The sequence below is a fragment of the Salvelinus sp. IW2-2015 genome, linkage group LG18 (assembly GCF_002910315.2).
Source record: "Salvelinus sp. IW2-2015 linkage group LG18, ASM291031v2, whole genome shotgun sequence".
Classification (NCBI taxonomy): Eukaryota; Metazoa; Chordata; class Actinopteri; order Salmoniformes; family Salmonidae; genus Salvelinus; species Salvelinus sp. IW2-2015.
Genome location: NC_036858.1, coordinates 59,685,606 through 59,703,520, shown reverse-complemented (window position 1 = coordinate 59,703,520; position 17,915 = coordinate 59,685,606). Strand labels below are relative to the sequence as shown.

Below are 17,915 nucleotides of genomic sequence, written 5' to 3'. Positions count from 1 at the left end.
GATCAGAGCCTGAAGTGATGGAGGTGCCTCCCCTCACAGCTCCGTAGGCAAGCACCATGGTCTTGTAGCGGATGCGAGCTTCAATGGAAGCCAGTGGAGAGAGCGGAGGAGGGGGTACGGGGAGAGAACTTGGGAGGTTGAACACCAGACGGGGCCGGCGCGTTTGATGAGTTGTAGGGGTTTAATGGCACAGGCAGGGAGCCACGCCAACAGCGAGTTGCAGTAATCCAGACGGAGATGACAAGTGCCTGGATTAGGACCTGCGCCGCTTCCTGTGTGAGGGCAGGTCTGTACTCTGCGAATGTTGTAGAGCATGAACCTACAGGAACGGGTCACCGTCCTTGATGTTAGTTGAGAACGACAGGGTGTGTCCAGGATCACGCCAAGGTTTTAGCACTCTGGGAGGGACACAATGGAGTTGTCAACCGTGATGGCGAGATCATGGAACGGGCAGTCTTCCCCGGGAGGAAGAGCAGCTCCGTCTTGCCGAGGTTCAGCTTGAGGTGGTGATCCGTCATCCACACTGATATGTCTGCCAGACATGCAGAGATGCGATCGCCACCTGGTTATCAGAAAGGGAAAAGGAGAAGATTAATTGTGTGTCGTCTGCATAGCATGATAGGAAGAGACCATGTGAGGATATGACAAGAGCCAAGTTGACTTGGTGTATTAGCAGAATAGGAGATGGCTAGAACAGAGCCCTGGGCGGACCACGTGTGAGGAGCAACTTGGTAGCGGAGACAGCATTTCCCCACGCCACCTGGTAGGAGCGACCTGTCAGATTGACGGCAATCCAAGCGTGGGCCATCGCCGGAGATGCCCAACTCGGAGAGGTGGAGAGGAGGATCTGATGGTTCACAGTATCAAAGGCAGGTATAGTCTAGAAGGATGAAGCAGAGGAGAGAGAGTTAGCTTAGCAGTGCGGAGCGCCTCCGTGACACAGAGAAGAGCAGTCTCAGTTGAATGACTAGTCTTGAAACCTGACTTGATTTGGAATCAAGAAGGTCATTCTGAGAGAGATAGCAGGAGAGCTGGCCTAAGACAGCACGTCAAGAGGTTTGAGAAAAAAGAAAGAAGGGATTACTGGTCTAGTAGTTTATGACATCGGGGAATCGAGTGTAGGTTTTTTCAGAAGGTGCAACTCTCGCTCTCTTGAACAGACGGAAGGACGTAGCCAGCGGTCAAGATGAGTTGATGAGCGAGGTGAATAGGAGAAGGTCTCCGGAATGGCTCTGGAGAAGGAAGAGAGGCGATAGGGTCTCAAGGGGCAGGTTGTTGGACGGCCGCCAAACACAAGACGCAAGATTTCATCTGGAGAGAGAGGCGAAAAGAGGTCCAAAAGGCACAGGATTAGGCCGTGTGACAGCAGAACCGGTGGTCGTTTGACTTAGCAAACGAGATCGGATGTCGTCGACCTTCTTTTCAAAATGGTTCACGAAGTCATCCGCAGAGAGGAGAGGGGGGAGGGGAGGGGATTCAAGGAGCAGAAGTGCAGAAGCTTCTAGGGTTAGAGGCAGATGCTTGTTGATAGTGGTAGAAAGTCGGCTTTGCAGCAGAGCAGAGAGGAGAATGTAGAGAGAGGGAGTGAAAGGATTGGCAGGTCCGCAGGAGGCGAGTTTTCCTCCATTTCTCAGCTCGGTCTGCCCGGAGCCCTTCTGTGAGCTCGCATAGTCGTCGAGCCCCGGAGCAGGAGGAGACCGAGCCGGCTGGAGGGATAGGACATAGAGAGTCAAAGATGCAGAAAGGAGAAGGAGGTGAGAGGCAGAATCAGGAGATAGGTTGGAGAATTTGAGCAAGGAAGATGATATGTATGAGGAAGAGAGAGTAAGCGGGGAGAGAGCGAAGGTTGGGACGGCCAATCCATCCGAGTATGATTTGCAATGAAGATTAGTGGAAGAACAGCATCTAGTAAAGATGAGGTCAAGCGTATTGCCTGCCTTGTGAGTAGGGGGAAGGTGAGAGGGTGAGGTCAAAAAGAGGAAGGAGTGGAAAGAAGGATGCAGAGAGAATGAGTCAAAGTAGACGTGGGAGGTTAAAGTCACCCAAACTGTAGAGATGTGAAGCCATCCTCAGGAAAGAAACCTATCAAGGCGTCAAGCTCATTGATGAACTCTCCAAGGGAACCTGTGAGGCGATAAATGATAAGATGTTAAGCTTGAAAGGCTGGTAACTGTGACAGCATGAATTCAAAGGAGCGATAGGAATGGTCAGGGGAGCAAGAAGAATGTTCCACTTGGAGATGAGGATCCCAGTTGCCACCACCCCGCTGACCAGAACTCTCGGGTGTGCGAAAACGTGGCAGACGAGGAGAAGCAGTAGGAAGTAGCAGTGTTATCTGTAATCCATGTTTCCGTCAGTCCAAGAATCGAGGACTGGAGAAGCATAGGCTGAGGTAACTCTGCCTTGTTGCCGCAGATCGGAGTTCCAGAGGCTGCCGGAGACTGGAACTCCACGTGGTCGGCGCGCTGGACCACCAGGTTTAGAGTGCAGCGCCACGCGGTGTGAAGCGTTGTATCGTCTTGCAGAAGGAGAAAAGAGGATAGACAAGACACATAGTGTACAGGGCCTAAAAGCTACGCTAATGCAAGAGATTGGAATAAAGGACTACACGTCTCGAATTCAGAAAGTTAAGCTTACGTTGCCAAAAAATCTATTGACTAAAATGATACAGTACATCGTGGCTGTGGAAGTAGCGTAGCTAGCAGTGGCTGCGTTGTTGACTTTGTTGAAATGTAGCTGCTGAGTAGCTCGATAACTGGCTAGGTAACCTCGATAACCTCGATAATTACTCTAAACTACACAATTATCTTGGATACAAAGACAGCAAAGACAACTATGTAGCTACTAACACTACACTAATCAAGTCGTTCCGTTGTAATGTAATGTTCTACAGTGCTGCTATTCGGTAGAAGTTGGCTAGCTGGGTAGCGTAGCTAGCAATGTTGACTAGGCGCGCGGACGAAAATAGCTGGCTAGCTAACCTCGATAATTACTCTAAACTCACAATTATCTTAGATACAAAGCAGCAAAGACAACTATGTAGCTAGCTAACACTACACTCAATCAAGTCGTTCCGTTGTATAATGTAAGAGTTTCTACAGTGCTGCTATTCGGTAGAAGTGGCTAGCTGGTAGCTGAGCTGGCTAGTAGCAGTGTTGACTACGTTAGAAGGACGAAAATAGCTGGCTAGCTAACCTCGATAATTACTCTAAACTACACAATTATCTTTGATACAAAGACGGCTATGTAGCTAGCTAGGAAAAAATTGCTAAGATCAGACAAATCAAACCGTTGTACTGTAATGAAATGAAATGAAATGTAATACTACCTGTGGAGCGAAGCGAAATGCGACTACATTTTGATTCCCACGCTTTAGCACTATATGTACATAACCTGAAAGGCCGTTCAGCAAGAAAGAAGCCACTGCTCCAAAACCACCATTTAAAAAGCCAGACTACGGTTTGCAATTGCACATGGGGACAAAGATRGTACTTTTTGGAGAAATGTCTCCTGGTCTGATGAAACAAAAATAGATCTGTTTGACCATAATGACAATCGTTATGTTTGGAGGAAAAAGGGGGATGCTTGCAAGCCGAAGAACACCATCCTAATCGTGAAGCACGGGGGTTGCAGCATCATGTTGTGGGGGTGCTTTGCTGCAGGACGTACTGGTGCACTTCACAAAACAGACAGGCATCATGAGGTAGGAAAATGATGTGGATATATTGACGCAACATCTCAAGACATCAGTCAGGAAGTTAAAGCTTGGTTGCAAATGGGTCTTCCAAATGGACAATGACCCCAAGCATACTTCCAAAGTTGTGGCAAAATGGCTTAAGGACAACAAAGTCACGGTATTGGAGTGGCCATCACAAAGCCCTGACCTCAATCCTATAGAAAATGTGTGGGCAGAACTGAAAAAGCGAATGCGAGCAAGGAGGCCTACAAACCTGACTCAGTTACAACAGCTCTGTCAGGAGGAATGGGCCAAAATTCACCCAACTTATTGTGGGAAGCTTGTGGAAGGCTACCTGAAACGTTTGACCCAAGTTTAAAGAAAATGTAAAGGCAATGCTACCAAATACTAATTGAGTGTATGCAAACTTCTGACCCACTGGGAATGTGATGAAAGAAATAAAAGCTGAAATAAATCATTTTCTCTACTATTATTCTGACATTTCACAATCTTAAAATAAAGTGGTGATCCTAACTGACCTAAGACAGGGAATTCTTTCTTGGATTAAATGTCAGGAATTGTGAAAAACGGAGTTTAAATGTATTTGGTTAAGGTGTATGTAAACTTCGGACTTCAACTCTATGCTGCCCACTTGTTGGCTGCTTTTTCTTCACTCTGCGATCCAACTCATCCCAAATCATCTTAAATGGTCTTCTAGGCAGAGTTCCTCTGTTTAGTGTATGTGTTCTTTTGCCCATCTTAATCTTTTATTTGTATTGGCCAGTCTGAGATATGGCTTTTTCTTTGCAACTCTGCCTAGAAGGCCAGCATCCCGGAGTCACCTATTCACTGTTCAAATCAAAGTATATTTGTCACGTGCGCCGAATAAAACAGGTGTAGTAGACCTTACAGTGAAATGCTTACTTACAGGCTCTAACCAACAGTGCAAAAAAAAGGTATTAGGTGAACAATAGGTAAGTAAAGAAATAAAAACAACAGTAAAAAGACAGTGAAAAATAACAGTAGCGAGGCTATATACAGTAGCAAGGCTAAAAAAGTAGTGAGGCTACATACAGACCCCGGTTAGTCAGGCTGTTTGAGGTAGTATGTACATGTAGATATGGTTAAAGTGACTATGCATATATGATGGACAGAGAGTAGCATTAGCGTAAAAGAGGGGTTGGTGGGTGGCGGGACACAATGCAGATAGCCCGGTTAGCCAATGTGCGGGGGAGCACTGGTTGGTCAGGCCAATTGAGGTAGTATGTACATAAATGTATAGTTAAAGTGACTATGCATATATGATAAACAGAGAGTAGCAGCAGCGTAAAAGATGGGTTGGGGTGGGGCACACAATGCAAATAGTCCGGGTAGCCATTTGATTACCTGTTCAGGAGTCTTATGGCTTGGGGGTAAAYACTTTTGAGAAGTCTTTTTGTACTAGACTTGGCACTCCGGTACCGCTTGCCATGCGGTAGTAGAGAAAACAGTCTATGACTGGGGTGGCTGGGGTCTTTGACAATTTTTAGGGCCTTCCTCTGACACCGCCTGGTGTAGAGGTCCTGGATGACAGGCAGCTTAGCCCTTGCGGTCGGAGGCCGAGCAATTGCCGTAGCAGGCAGTGATGCAACCAGTCAGGATGCTCTCGATGTTGCAGCTGTAGAACCTTTTGAGGATCTCAGGAACCATGCCAAATCTTTTCAGTTTCCTGAGGGGGAATAGGCTTTGTCGTGCCCTCTTCACGCCCGTCTTGGTGTGTTTGGACCATTCTAGTTTGTTGGTGATGTGGACACCAAGGAACTTGAAGCTCTCAACCTTCTCCACTACAGCCCCGTCGATGAGAATGGGGGCGTGCTCGGTCCTCCTTTTCCTGTAGTCCACAATCATCTCCTCAGTCTTGCTTACTTAGGTTGTTATTTTGTCACCACCTGGACAGGTCTCTGACCTCCTCCCTATCGGCTGTTGACGTTGAGACTGGTGTTTTGCGGGTACTATTTAATGAAGCTGCCATTTGAGGACTTGTGAGGCATCTGTTTCTCAAACTAGACACTCCAATGTACTTGTCCTCTTGCTCAGTTGTGCACCGGGGCCTCCCACTCCTCTTTCTATTCTGGTTAGAGACAGTTTGCACTGTTCTGTGAAGGGAGTAGTACACAGCATTGTACGAGATCTTCAGTTTCTTGGCAATTTCTCGCATGGAATAGCCTTCATTTCTCAGAACAAGAATAGACTGACGAGTTTCAGAAGAAAGTTCTTTGTTTCGGGCCATTTTGAGCCTGTAATCGAATCCACAAATGCTGATGCTCCAGATACTCAACTAGTCTAAAGAAGAACAGTTTTATTGCTTCTTTAATCAGGACAACAGTTTTCAGCTGTGCTAACATTGGCTGTGCCTGAAATCTGTGCTGCATTCTAAAACTGCATAATATGTACAAATCTTACTACATTAGAAGGTCTGTTTTTAGTAAAATCTAATGCAGTAAGCAACAAATATCAACATAGTAGGCTCATCCATACTGAGAATGCATAATGTAATGCACAATTGCGTTGATTACCGCCATTCGCTCATTTTGGGTACAGCGTGAAACCATATCTGATTATCAGCTGTTGTCAAACACACGTGGATCTCGAAAGACTAATCTCTTCCTCAATAGTGTGCAGTGAATTTTACTAGATGAAAAGCCAACATGAGTATGACATCCTGGCATTTAAAGCATACAACATTTTGGGAATTTCACATAGTATAACATTTTATATTTTCGTAAACCCAAAATGCCAACTATTTAGTATGGGTATTCGGACACGGCTATTGATAGCTATAAAGGGTAAATAAGAGAGCAAAAGACTTTGTCTGAAGTTAGAAATGAATGCACTGTGACGTACAATGCTGTTCATAGCTCTGAGTGAATGCAGTTATGATTTCTGGTGTCTCTACAGATGGAGCACCTGGGTGGTTGGCATCGGTCTAATGTCCTGAGTCTATCTGCCTCCCAAATGCCACCCTATTCCCCTACGTACAGTAGTGAACGCCTTTTGACCAGTGTCAAATGTAGTGCACTATGTAGGGAACAGGGTGCCTTTTGGGACACAGCCTCTGTCTGTATAGAGTCAGGTCTTATGTTTCTGTCATCTCCCGCCCTCAGATAGAGTCAGCAGACGCCTGTTTGATCCTAGCTAATAAATACTGTGCAGACCCTGATGCTGAGGATGCCTCCAACATCATGAGGTACAGAGCCAACTTAACCAAGCTGTGTTGTATGACTGTATATTGGAAATATGGAAATGTATTCTGATATACAAAAGTTATTCAATTTTCTATCACCTTGATAAATTACGCAAGTACAGTATGCTTGAGCGCACGTGAAAATGTATTCTGGAGAAATGCATTGATAATACATACCAATGTCTAACCTCAAGTTCCCTAAGCAAGAAACCTGTGTTACTACTACTGTGTCCTAGATTTGTTAGATGGGTCTTATGTTGTTTCTTGTAACAATATTCCAGGGTGATATCCATCAAGAACTACCACCCAAAGATCAGAATCATTACCCAGATGTTGCAGTACCACAACAAGGTGTGTACAGTACAAACCCTTTAGAGTGCTACTTATTACACTGTGTCATTGAACTCCAGCGGAGGCAGGCGAACAGGAGTTCTCTACTGATGCTCTTCCTGCACCTCCCTTGTATAGAAGGGTTGCAAAATTCAGGAAATGTACGAGAATTTTATAACCCCAATCTCGCTCCATCTTTCCCGTGTGTCCCCAGGCCCACCTTTTGAACATTCCCAGTTGGAACTGGAAGGAGGGTGACGATGCCATTTGCCTTGCTGAGCTGAAGCTGGGCTTCATAGCACAGAGCTGTCTGGCTCAGGGCCTGTCCACCATGCTGGCCAACCTCTTCTCCATGAGGTCCTTCATCAAGGTACTCGTTAGGGAGAGCCAAAGAGACTGTAATCGTTAGGTCGTCCGTTTAAATCCGTCTTGAAGGACCAGGAAGAGCCAGAGATATTGAACTAACTATTCTACTTTTCCACAGCCTTTAGTACAGTAATGTTCACACTTTGTCTGACTGTATTTGCAATTTCAAAATACTTGTCTTATATTTAAGTTTACACCATAGATTTAAATACTCTTAAAGTGTTATTTGCTTTATGGTCACTTTGTTAACTTTTGTGCGTGTGAAATATGTTTATGATAACATACTGTACCTTTGCAAGCCATGTTTTATCTGTTATTGTTTCAGATTGAAGAGGACACGTGGCAGAAGTATTACCTGGAAGGAGTAGCCAATGAAATGTACACTGAGTACCTGTCTAGTGCCTTTGTGGGCTTATCCTTCCCGACCATTTGTGAGTAAGTATGACCCTCTTTTCTGAAGTACCCTATATCAAGTATATTCTCTCTCCCCCTCTATCTTTTTCTTTTTTCTCTATCTCTATCCCTCTCTCTCCTTTTCTTTCTCTACGTCTGTCTGTCTTTCTCTCTCCAACTCATCCTTTTGATTGTGTATAAATATTTCTGATTTTGAATGCTCCTCTCTAGGCTCTGCTATGTGAAGCTGAAGCTGCTACTGATTGCTATCGAGTACAAGTCTGATATAAGGGAAAGCAGGTAAAGTTCACTCCTACTTGTGTGTTGTACATTGCCAATTGTATAATGTGATGTTTGTCAGAAATTGTATTGTAAAAATCATGTTGAACCAAGTCGTATGCAGCACAATACAGGTTGTCCATTTGCCAGATCTTTACATGCAAACCTCAATATCCAGACTGCCATGACAATACAGCTGTCCAGACTGTGATCTATTGTAATGGATTTCAACTTCAACTTAATACACAGTACTCATCACTAATTGGCATTTTTGACACACTTTATGGTTTACAGATAGTTGACAAAGTTTGACAAAGAAAGTGGTATGCCCCCGACATCCATATTCTTTATTTTTACCTTCAATACTTTCAAACACACCCACAGTCATCCATGTCACATTTGTTATTAAGATTTGTATTCATATTTATAGTTTGATGTTTCCACCATCCAATTTCAGATTACTGTTTGATGTGTATGCAGGTGTGAAATTATGCAATTAACTCTTCTTTTATTACAGCATGGCTGGTGTGTTTGGCCTAATTACTGTCACAGTCTCAATGGAAAAGAAACATCAATGACTACTTCCCATCTAAAATCATTAAAGACTGAAAACATTGCCATCTACCATCTTAACCTAATTACTGAGGATTGATGTGGCGTGTATGTTCCTCTTAAAGAGCCAGTGCTTGTTTACTGCACCATCAGGTTTATACAAATAGCCTGATCGCCCCAAATCTGTTTGTGCTGTTTGTACACAAACAGTTCTGGGGTGATCTGGCTAGTTAGTATACAAGCATCTTCCCAGCTGACAAAGCTGGTTGAAATGGTGTCATTACAACCCGTTTTGGCCACTGGTTTAGCTCTGAAGATGTTCATATTGTCCCTTCCATTCTCTATAGGTGGAGGTTCTCTAATCATTACTTGTCACTGTTTAATTATCGTTGGGTGATGGCAGCCATTTTATAATACCAGTTTTTAGCTTGATTTCCAGGAACTACAGTACCTCACCAAACCGTGTTTGTCCGAAAGGCGTACCATGTGTACCATTCCTTGTGATTAGTGCATTAGGATGTTAAATGTAACAGAAAGATTCTCCTCATTGACGACCGTGTATATTTGTTTGTATTGACAACAGCACCCTCATCAACCCTGGGAACCATGTGAAGATGCAGGAAGGAACCCTGGGGTTCTTTATCGCCAGCGATGCCAAAGAAGTAAAGAGGTATGTAAATGTTTTGAGTTTCAAGTTTTAATGTCACATGCACAAGTACAGTGAAATGCCTTTCTTGCAAGCTCTAAACCCAGCAATGCAGTAATAAATAACAATGATGCACAAAAAATAACAAGGTAGAACAAAAACACATGAGATTAAGAAATAAGAAGAACACAATGAAGTAAGTAAGTATACTATATACAGGGTCAGTTCCAGTACCATATTTCCAATGTGCAGGGATAGTGGAGTGATAGAGGTAAATATGTACAGGGGTAAGGTGACTAGGCATCAGGATAAAATGTACTGCAAATGTAGGAAAATGTACCTAATTGCCTCTGTTAGAAGAGACAGAAAGCCCCCAAATACAGTTTGACATCAAACTAGTCTTACTGATGATTTAATACTGAAATATGTTTGTGCTGTTTTCTTAGGGCACTTTTTTACTGCAAAGCTTGTCACGATGACATCACAGATCCCAAAAGGATAAAGAAATGTGGATGCAAACGATGTAAGTATMTATTTACTGTTCTTTAATGCACATGCATATTTTAATATGCGTATGTCGATACTGTATAAAACTGTGCCTTACGCCTCGATCACATCTACTTTGTTATTGTGCAAAATGGTACGCAGCATCACCTGGATATGTGTGCAACAAAAGTTCAACATTCAATCTCTGATACCGTTTCTGTTAAGCCGTCTACYCATACAGTTTGACGCATACGTTCGATAAATCCAACGTATGCACCACACAGAATGCACTGCAACTGCCTCTGCGATGCAATGCTGCAAGGCAAACGCATCGTTGCGTTGGAAATGAATGTACTTCTCGTGTACCAAAATGCAATGACGCTGTCGGTGTGATCGAGGTGTTAGTATGTTTTTTAAATAAAATATATTTGAACAATGTGTATACTGTACATGTATTATACTGTACTGTATGTTCTACTATACACATTTCTATAATTATTAGATATTATTAATGTAGAATAACTACCAAAGTTGTTGAATAAACACCTCTTCAGATGCCCGTTGACAGGTATTTGTTTAGAGGTTTGAGCAGAGCCCAACATTAGCATAAACAGCGTCACTACATTGTCTGTGTCACATGTGACACCCTGTTCCCTTTATAGTGCACTACTTTTGACCAGGGCCCATAGAACTATGGTCAAAAGTAATGCCTTATATTGGGAATAGGATGCCATTTGGAACATAGCCATTGTCTTTACACGATCTACATAGCCATTTGTCTAAACCAGTTATGTCCTTTATTAATAATCCACAGGATAAAACCCTGTAACCTCTGCCTCAGGAAAGACTATATGATTACTTTAAACAACCATCGAGTGCAGAAATAACTGTACAGAAAATAAATCACCATCTATGTTCTTAGGTTGACTCCCAAATTACACCTTATTCCCTATATAGTGCACTACGTTTGACCAGATCTCACAGGGCCCTGGTCATAAGTAGTGGACACAATAAGGAATTTGGGTCGCATATTTATTCATATTTAATGTAGCACTCAATAAAGAGAATGAGGATATAGAAACATATAGCCTGGTCCCAGATCTGTCATGTTTGGCATTGCAATGACTATAGAAGTTGGCAAAACAGTGCGAACAGATCTGGGACCAGTCATGACAACAACAAAAACAGTGTGATCTGTCTTAAATCTGTTTTTATTTTCTCCTTTCAAGATTTCAAACAGGCTTCTTCTATATTGTGCCTAGTCTAAAGAGGCTTGTCTCATATAACTTTGATGACCATATCTACTGACGCTAATGTTTGATGTATTCTCTTTCTGCTGCCTTGGAACATGAAACAATGTTTTAACTGTTCACGTATAGTGCTTTATTGTGAGTAATATAGGTGCCCTACCCCTACCCTCCGTAGTACAGCCTGCTACCCTTGAGTTCGATCTTTTTGTTATTGTTGAGTGTACTGCACATGTTGCATGTGGCGATGGTGGACACTTCTGCCTGCATCCTTCACGTTCACTCACATCTCATTTGCACGCTATACTCTCAGGTCAAGGAGAACACAAAAAACGTGATGATTGGTCGATTTGTTGATATATACATTAGGGTAAATACCCGTCAACCTTAAGTATTTGATGAAGCCAAATATACAATGTAGCCTTAAACGAGTCCAATTACATAACAATTATTTTTCCTGTGGTACACAAGAGAAAAAAAGGGTGCTAGTTAGTACCAATTATATATATTTTTTTGTCCCTGTAAGGAACCCTTTTTTGTCCTTTTTACATCAGTTCTTCGAATAACTCTTGGTATAACCATGTGTATAGTTCTTAATTACATTGACAGAACCAGAGGGTTCTTCATTACACTGTAACAACCAGAGGGTTCTTCATTACACTGTTCAACATTTTCTGGCTACTGGTTGCAGTGAAAATTCGGTAAATATTCAAAAAGTTGTATTACTGTATTTTTAGAGCTTGATTAAGGTATTATTGCTGTAAGGGACAGTTTGCTGCTTCATTCTGATTACTTTGGAGTGAACCAAAGATGGCACCAAAGAACATGGCTGACGTTTTACATTCTCCCAACCAATTGTGCTGTTTTGTTAGTTTTTTTGCAATTTGTGTAACTTATTTTWWAAAACTTATTGTGGACATAATGTTGCTGCTACCATCTCTTATGACCGAAAATAACTTCTGGGCATGAGAACAGCGATTACTCACCGCGGACTGGAAGAACATTTTTCCTTTAACGAGTCCGYCGAGAAGGATATCTTGCTTTCACTGGAACAGGCCCAGATCCTCGCCTCCTTCTGAGAGTCCGTAGCTGAGTGAATAAACTCCCACTGTTATCCGTTCTTCTTGTTAACGTGCAATCATTGGAAAATAAAATTGATGACCTACGATTAAGATTATCCTACCAACGGGACATCAAAAACTGTAACATCTTATGTTTTACGAGATGTGGCTGAACGACGATACGGATAATATAGAGCTGGCGGGATTTTCCATGCACCGGCAGAACAGAGACGCTACCTCTGGTAAGACGAGGGGTGGGGGTGTGTGTCTATTTGTCAATAACAGCTGGTGCGCGATGTCTAATATTAAAGAAGTCTTAAAGAAGTACCTTATGATAAGCTGTAGACCACACTATCTACCAAGAGAGTTCTCTAATATATTATTCGTAGCCATCTATTTACCACCACAGAACAAAGCTGGCACTAAGACCGCTCTCAACCAACTCTATAAGGCCATAAGCAAAGAAGAAAATGCTCACCCAGAAGCAGCGCTACTAGTGGCCGGGGACTTTAATGCAGGCAAACTTAAATCAGTTTGGCCAAATTTTTACCATTTTTACCATGTGCAACCAGAGGGGGAAAAAATCATACACCATCTTTACTCCACACACAGAGACACATACAAAGCTCTCCCCCGCCCTCCATTTGGCAAATCTTACCATAATTCCATCCTCCTGATTCCTGTTTACAAGCAACATCTAAAGCGGGAAGTACCAGTGACTCGCTCAATACGGAAGTGGTCAGATGACGCGGATGCTACACTACAGGACTGTTTTGCTAGCACAGACTGGGATATGTTCCGGGATTCATCCAATGGCATTGAGGAGTACACCACCTCAGTCATCGGCTTCATCAATAAGTGCATTGACGACGTTGTTCCCACAGTGACTTTACGTACTAATCCGAACCAGAAGCCATGGATTACAGGCAACATCCGCATTGAGCTAAAGGCTGGAGCTGCCGCTTTCAAGGAGTGGGAGACTAATCCAGACGCTTATAAGGAATCCCGCTATGCCCTCAGACGAACCACCAAACAAGCAAAGCGTCAATACAGGATTAAGATTGAATGCTACTACACCGGCTCTGACGCTCGTCGAATGTGGCAGGGCTTGAAAACTATTACGGATCACAAAGGGAAACCAATATGCGAGCTGCCCAGAGACGCGAGCCTACCAGACGAGCTAAATGCTCGCTTTGAGGGAAGCAACACTGAAGCTTGCATGAAAGCACCAGCTGTTCTGGACGACTGTGTGATAACGCTCTCGGTAGCCGATGTGAACAAAACCTTTAAACAGGTCAACATTCACAAAGCCCCTGGGCCAGACGGATTACCAGGACTTGTACTCAATGCATGCGCAGACCAACTATCAAGTGTCTTCACTGACATTTTCAATCTCTCCCTGAACGAGTCTGTAATACCTACATGTTTCAAGCAGAACACTATAGTCGCTGTGCCCAAGGAAACGAAGMTAACCTGCCTAAATGATTACGGCCCCATGCCATTCACATCGGTTGCCATGAAGTGCTTTGAAAGGCTGGTCATGGCTCACATCAACAGCATCTTCCTGGAAACCCTAGACCCACTCCAATTCGCTGATGTAATCTCAATCGCACTCCACAGTGCCCTTTCTCACCTGGACAACACCTGGACAACACCTATGTGAGAATGTTGTTCATTGCGGCAGGTAGCCTAGTGGTTAGAGCGTTGGACTAGTAACCGAAAGGTTGCAAGATCGAATCCCCCAGCTGACAAGGTAAAAATCTGTTGTTCTGCCCCTGAACAAGGCAGTTAACCCACTGTTATTAGGCCTAAATCTCAGCTTTGTTAAATATACAATCGAAGAAAAACTATTATATTTATCATAGTGATTCAGGTGTGACATTAAAACAGAATAATATGCCCCACCAACATTAGACAGCTATACAGAAAACCCTCAAATTGCTGAAATACTGTAAGTAAATTAAATCAATGATGAGTGCAGAGATGTATTATAGGTAATGAATATGTATGGCAATGCTACAAACTTTGTGGTGCAGCAGAAAGTTCAGTGTACTTAAAATCCAGAGTTTGTCTGTTCAACGATCAGTTAGGGTCATACTTTAGCTGAACAGCAATAACACATGAAATTGCATGTGATAACTAATGTGAAGTGTTCCAAAAACTAAACATTTCACGTGAAATGTCACATAAACATGTTTTCACATATTCACATGTGGAATGTCACAAGTGAATTGTTCCAAAAAACATATTTTCACATGTTAAATGTCACGTGACTTGTTCCAAAAACACAGTTTTTCACGTTTTCACATGTAAAATGTAATTTAAAGAGTTCCGAAAACACAGGTTTCATATGATAATTTTTGAATTGACCTCAACATTCGTTAGCACACTTTGGACGCAACCATAATCGTGCGATTATCTGACCAACGAACACCAACGAAAAAGTATCAGTGCTTAGGGACACTTGACATTAAGGCCTAGATTCAATCAGATCAAGCATATTGGTGATCCAGGCTGTATCACAACCGGCCGTGATTGGGAGTCCCATAGGGCGGCGCACAATTGGCATCCAGGTTTGGTAGGCCGTCATTGTAAGTAAGAATTTGTTCTTAATGTTCTTAACTGACTTGCCTAGTTAAATAAAGGTAAAATAAATATGGAGGTGTTGGAGTTGTAACTCATTAGACCTGTCAAATCGGTGAGCGGCTGCTCATGTGGTCATTGTCACAAAGCCACACCCATCCTAATCACGTTAGAATTTCATAATGAGAAAGTGTAGGCTATATAGAAATAATGAAACTAAAATAAAAAATAAAAATTCTATCAGCCTAATTGAGCTGTAGATTACATAGCACAGTCCGGTGTTCCAAACTGCTCTGTGCAGCCAATTGCAATGTCCTCTTTAGGTATAAGGCAGGGAACTGCTTGGGGATTTGACAGCTCTAATGCAGTTCCACCTCCGACACTGCCAAAACAACCACTATYCAGGTGTCCATTAGTGCAGATCTTATAGAATCTAGCCCTGTGTGCATAAATGCTCTTGGCACTTGAACTTGCAACCTTTTMGTCMGGAGTGCATTAATGTCTCTGGAGGCACACCKGATGGTTATTTGTTAACATGAACATATCTCCACACACTATCAAATATGAAAGTATGTATGGTTACAGTACAATGTTGTTCCCTGGTGTACAAAAAGGGTACATGTGCAGAGAATCTAGTACAATGGTAKATTTTTCTACCCAATATATTCAATATGGTACTGCATTAGTAACCATGTGGGAGGTGGGAATTTACCAATTGTGAAGTCAGAAATACCAGTTGGATGCATTCAGGTGCTTTAAAGTCATTGGGAAACAGCAATTGGCTAATGGCCAACATTTGACCACTCCCCCAAATATGCTATTGAGCCCCAACCAGTACTTTTCCACCACACAGTGATGCGTAAAAAATTACAAAATACAATTACAAACTTCCATAAAGATCAATGTATCAAAAATATTCTACAAAATACTTTTATTTTGAAATGTATTTTATTGAAATAAATGTAGTTTGTATTGTAAAAATCCAAAAARCCATTTACAAGTAGATGGGCTGTACAGCAACAGCATTCTCAGTACCGGTTACAGAAAATTTTACTTGATATGATATGTTGTTGTTTATCTACCTTAGTTAAATGACTGACTGTAAGTCACTCTAGATAAGAGTGTCTGCTAAATGACAAAATGTAAATGTATGTGAAAATGAACCAAAATGAACTGCAAAGCACACTGGGTATTATTATTGGCCTTATTTTGGGGTAATGTCTAGATGGGATACAGTTTAACCTAATTATCCTAACCTGCTACGTTAATTAAATTAACCTGATGCGTAAACTTTCCAAAACCTGCTACGAAAAGTCAATTTTGACAAAAGCTGTATCCCTTCTCGACCGAACCTTCTTTTGTAGCAGGGCTCATTAGAATAATACTCAGCATGCTTTGCAATTGTACATGTMTACATACACATTTATATTTAGTACATGTAGCAGAAGGTCTTATCCCACCATAGTGCCATCAGAATTCTGATACCAATGCAGGGTGAAAGGTGGCCACAAAATGGTGAACCACTATAACAAAATAAAAGTTACTGTAAGTTACTGACAGCTGGTTGACAGTTACAGTACCAGTCAAAAGTTTGGACACACCTACTCATTCAAGGGTTTTTCTTTATTTGTGCTATTTTCTAAATTGCAGCATAATTGCAGCATAATAGTGAACATTATGAAATAGCACATATGGAATCATGTAGTAACCAAAAAAGTGTTAAACAAATCAAAATATATTTAATATATTAGATTCTTGAAAGTAGCCACCCATACCTTGATAACAGCTTTGTACACTCTTGGCATTTTTTGACATTTTTATTATAATTTTTTTAAATTTCACCTTTATTTAACCAGGTAGGCTAGTTGAGAACAAGTTCTCAATTACAACTGCAACCTGGCCAAGATAAAGCAGAGCAGTGCGACACAAACAACAACACAGAGTTACACATGGAATAAACAAACATACAGTCAATAATACAATAGAGAAAGTCTATATACAGTGTGTACAAATGAGGTAGGATAAGGGGGGTGAGGCAATAAATAGGCCATAGTGGCGAAATTATTACAGTATGGCAAATTAAACATTGGGGTGATAGATGTGCAGAAGATGAGTGTGCAAGTAGCGGTACTGGGGTGCAAAGGAACAAAATAAATAACAATATGGTGATGAGGTAGTTGGATGGGCTATTTACAGATTGGCTATGTACAGGTGCAGTGATCTGTGAGCTGCTCTGACAGCTGGTGCTTAAAGCTAGTGAGGGAGATATGAGTCTCCAGCTTCAGTGATTTTTGCAGTTCGTTCCAGTCATTGGCAGAAAAGAACTGGAAGGAAAGGCGGCCAAAGGAGGAATTGGCTTTGGGGGTGACCAGTGAAATATACCTGCTGGAGCACGTGCTGTGGGTGGGTGCTGCTATGGTGACCAGTGAGCTGAGATAAGGCGGGGCTTTACCTAGCAACGACTTATAGATGACCTGGAGCCAGTGGGTTTGGCGACGGATATGAAGCGAGGGCCAGCCAACGAGAGCATACGGTGGGTAGTATATGTGGCTTTGGTGACAAAACGGATGGCACTGTGATAGACTGCATCCAATTTGCTGAGTAGAGTGTTGGAGGCTATTTTGTAAATGACATCGCCGAAGTCAAGGATCGGTAGGATAGTCAGTTTTACTAGGGTATGTTTGGCAGCATGAGTGAAGGATGCTTTGTTGTGAATTAGGAAGCCGATTCTAGATTTCATTTTGGATTGGAGATGCTTAATGTGAGTCTGGAAGGAGAGTTTACAGTCTAACCAGACACCTAGGTATTTTTAGTTGTCCACATGTTCTAAGTCAGAACCGTCCAGAGTAGTGATGCTGGACGGGTGGGTATGTGTGGGCAGCAATCGGTTGAAGAGCAGGCATTTAGTTTTGCTTGCATTTAAGAGCAGTTGGAGGCCACGGAAGGWGAGTTGTATGGCATTGAAGCTCGTCTGGAGGTTAGTTAACACAGTGTCCAAAGAAGGGACAGAAGTATACGGAATAGTGTCGTCTGCGTAGAGGTGGATCAGAGAATCACCAGCAGCAAGAGCGAC

At 42.5% G+C, this 17,915-nt stretch overlaps 1 protein-coding gene across 3 annotated transcripts in view; it reads left to right on the top strand.

The window, feature by feature from the left end:
- LOC111978374 (calcium-activated potassium channel subunit alpha-1a) overlaps window positions 1–17,915 on the top strand; it is a 223,622-nt gene that overhangs the window by 160,684 nt on the left and 45,023 nt on the right. For all 3 annotated transcript variants that reach the window (XM_024008405.3, XM_024008407.3, XM_024008403.3), the window contains exons 12-18: window positions 6,820–6,902; window positions 7,181–7,250; window positions 7,444–7,599; window positions 7,921–8,030; window positions 8,220–8,288; window positions 9,403–9,489; window positions 9,912–9,988. In XM_024008405.3, the coding sequence (XP_023864173.1) occupies window positions 6,820–6,902; window positions 7,181–7,250; window positions 7,444–7,599; window positions 7,921–8,030; window positions 8,220–8,288; window positions 9,403–9,489; window positions 9,912–9,988 (652 nt within the window). The remainder of the gene's footprint in view (window positions 1–6,819; window positions 6,903–7,180; window positions 7,251–7,443; window positions 7,600–7,920; window positions 8,031–8,219; window positions 8,289–9,402; window positions 9,490–9,911; window positions 9,989–17,915) is intronic.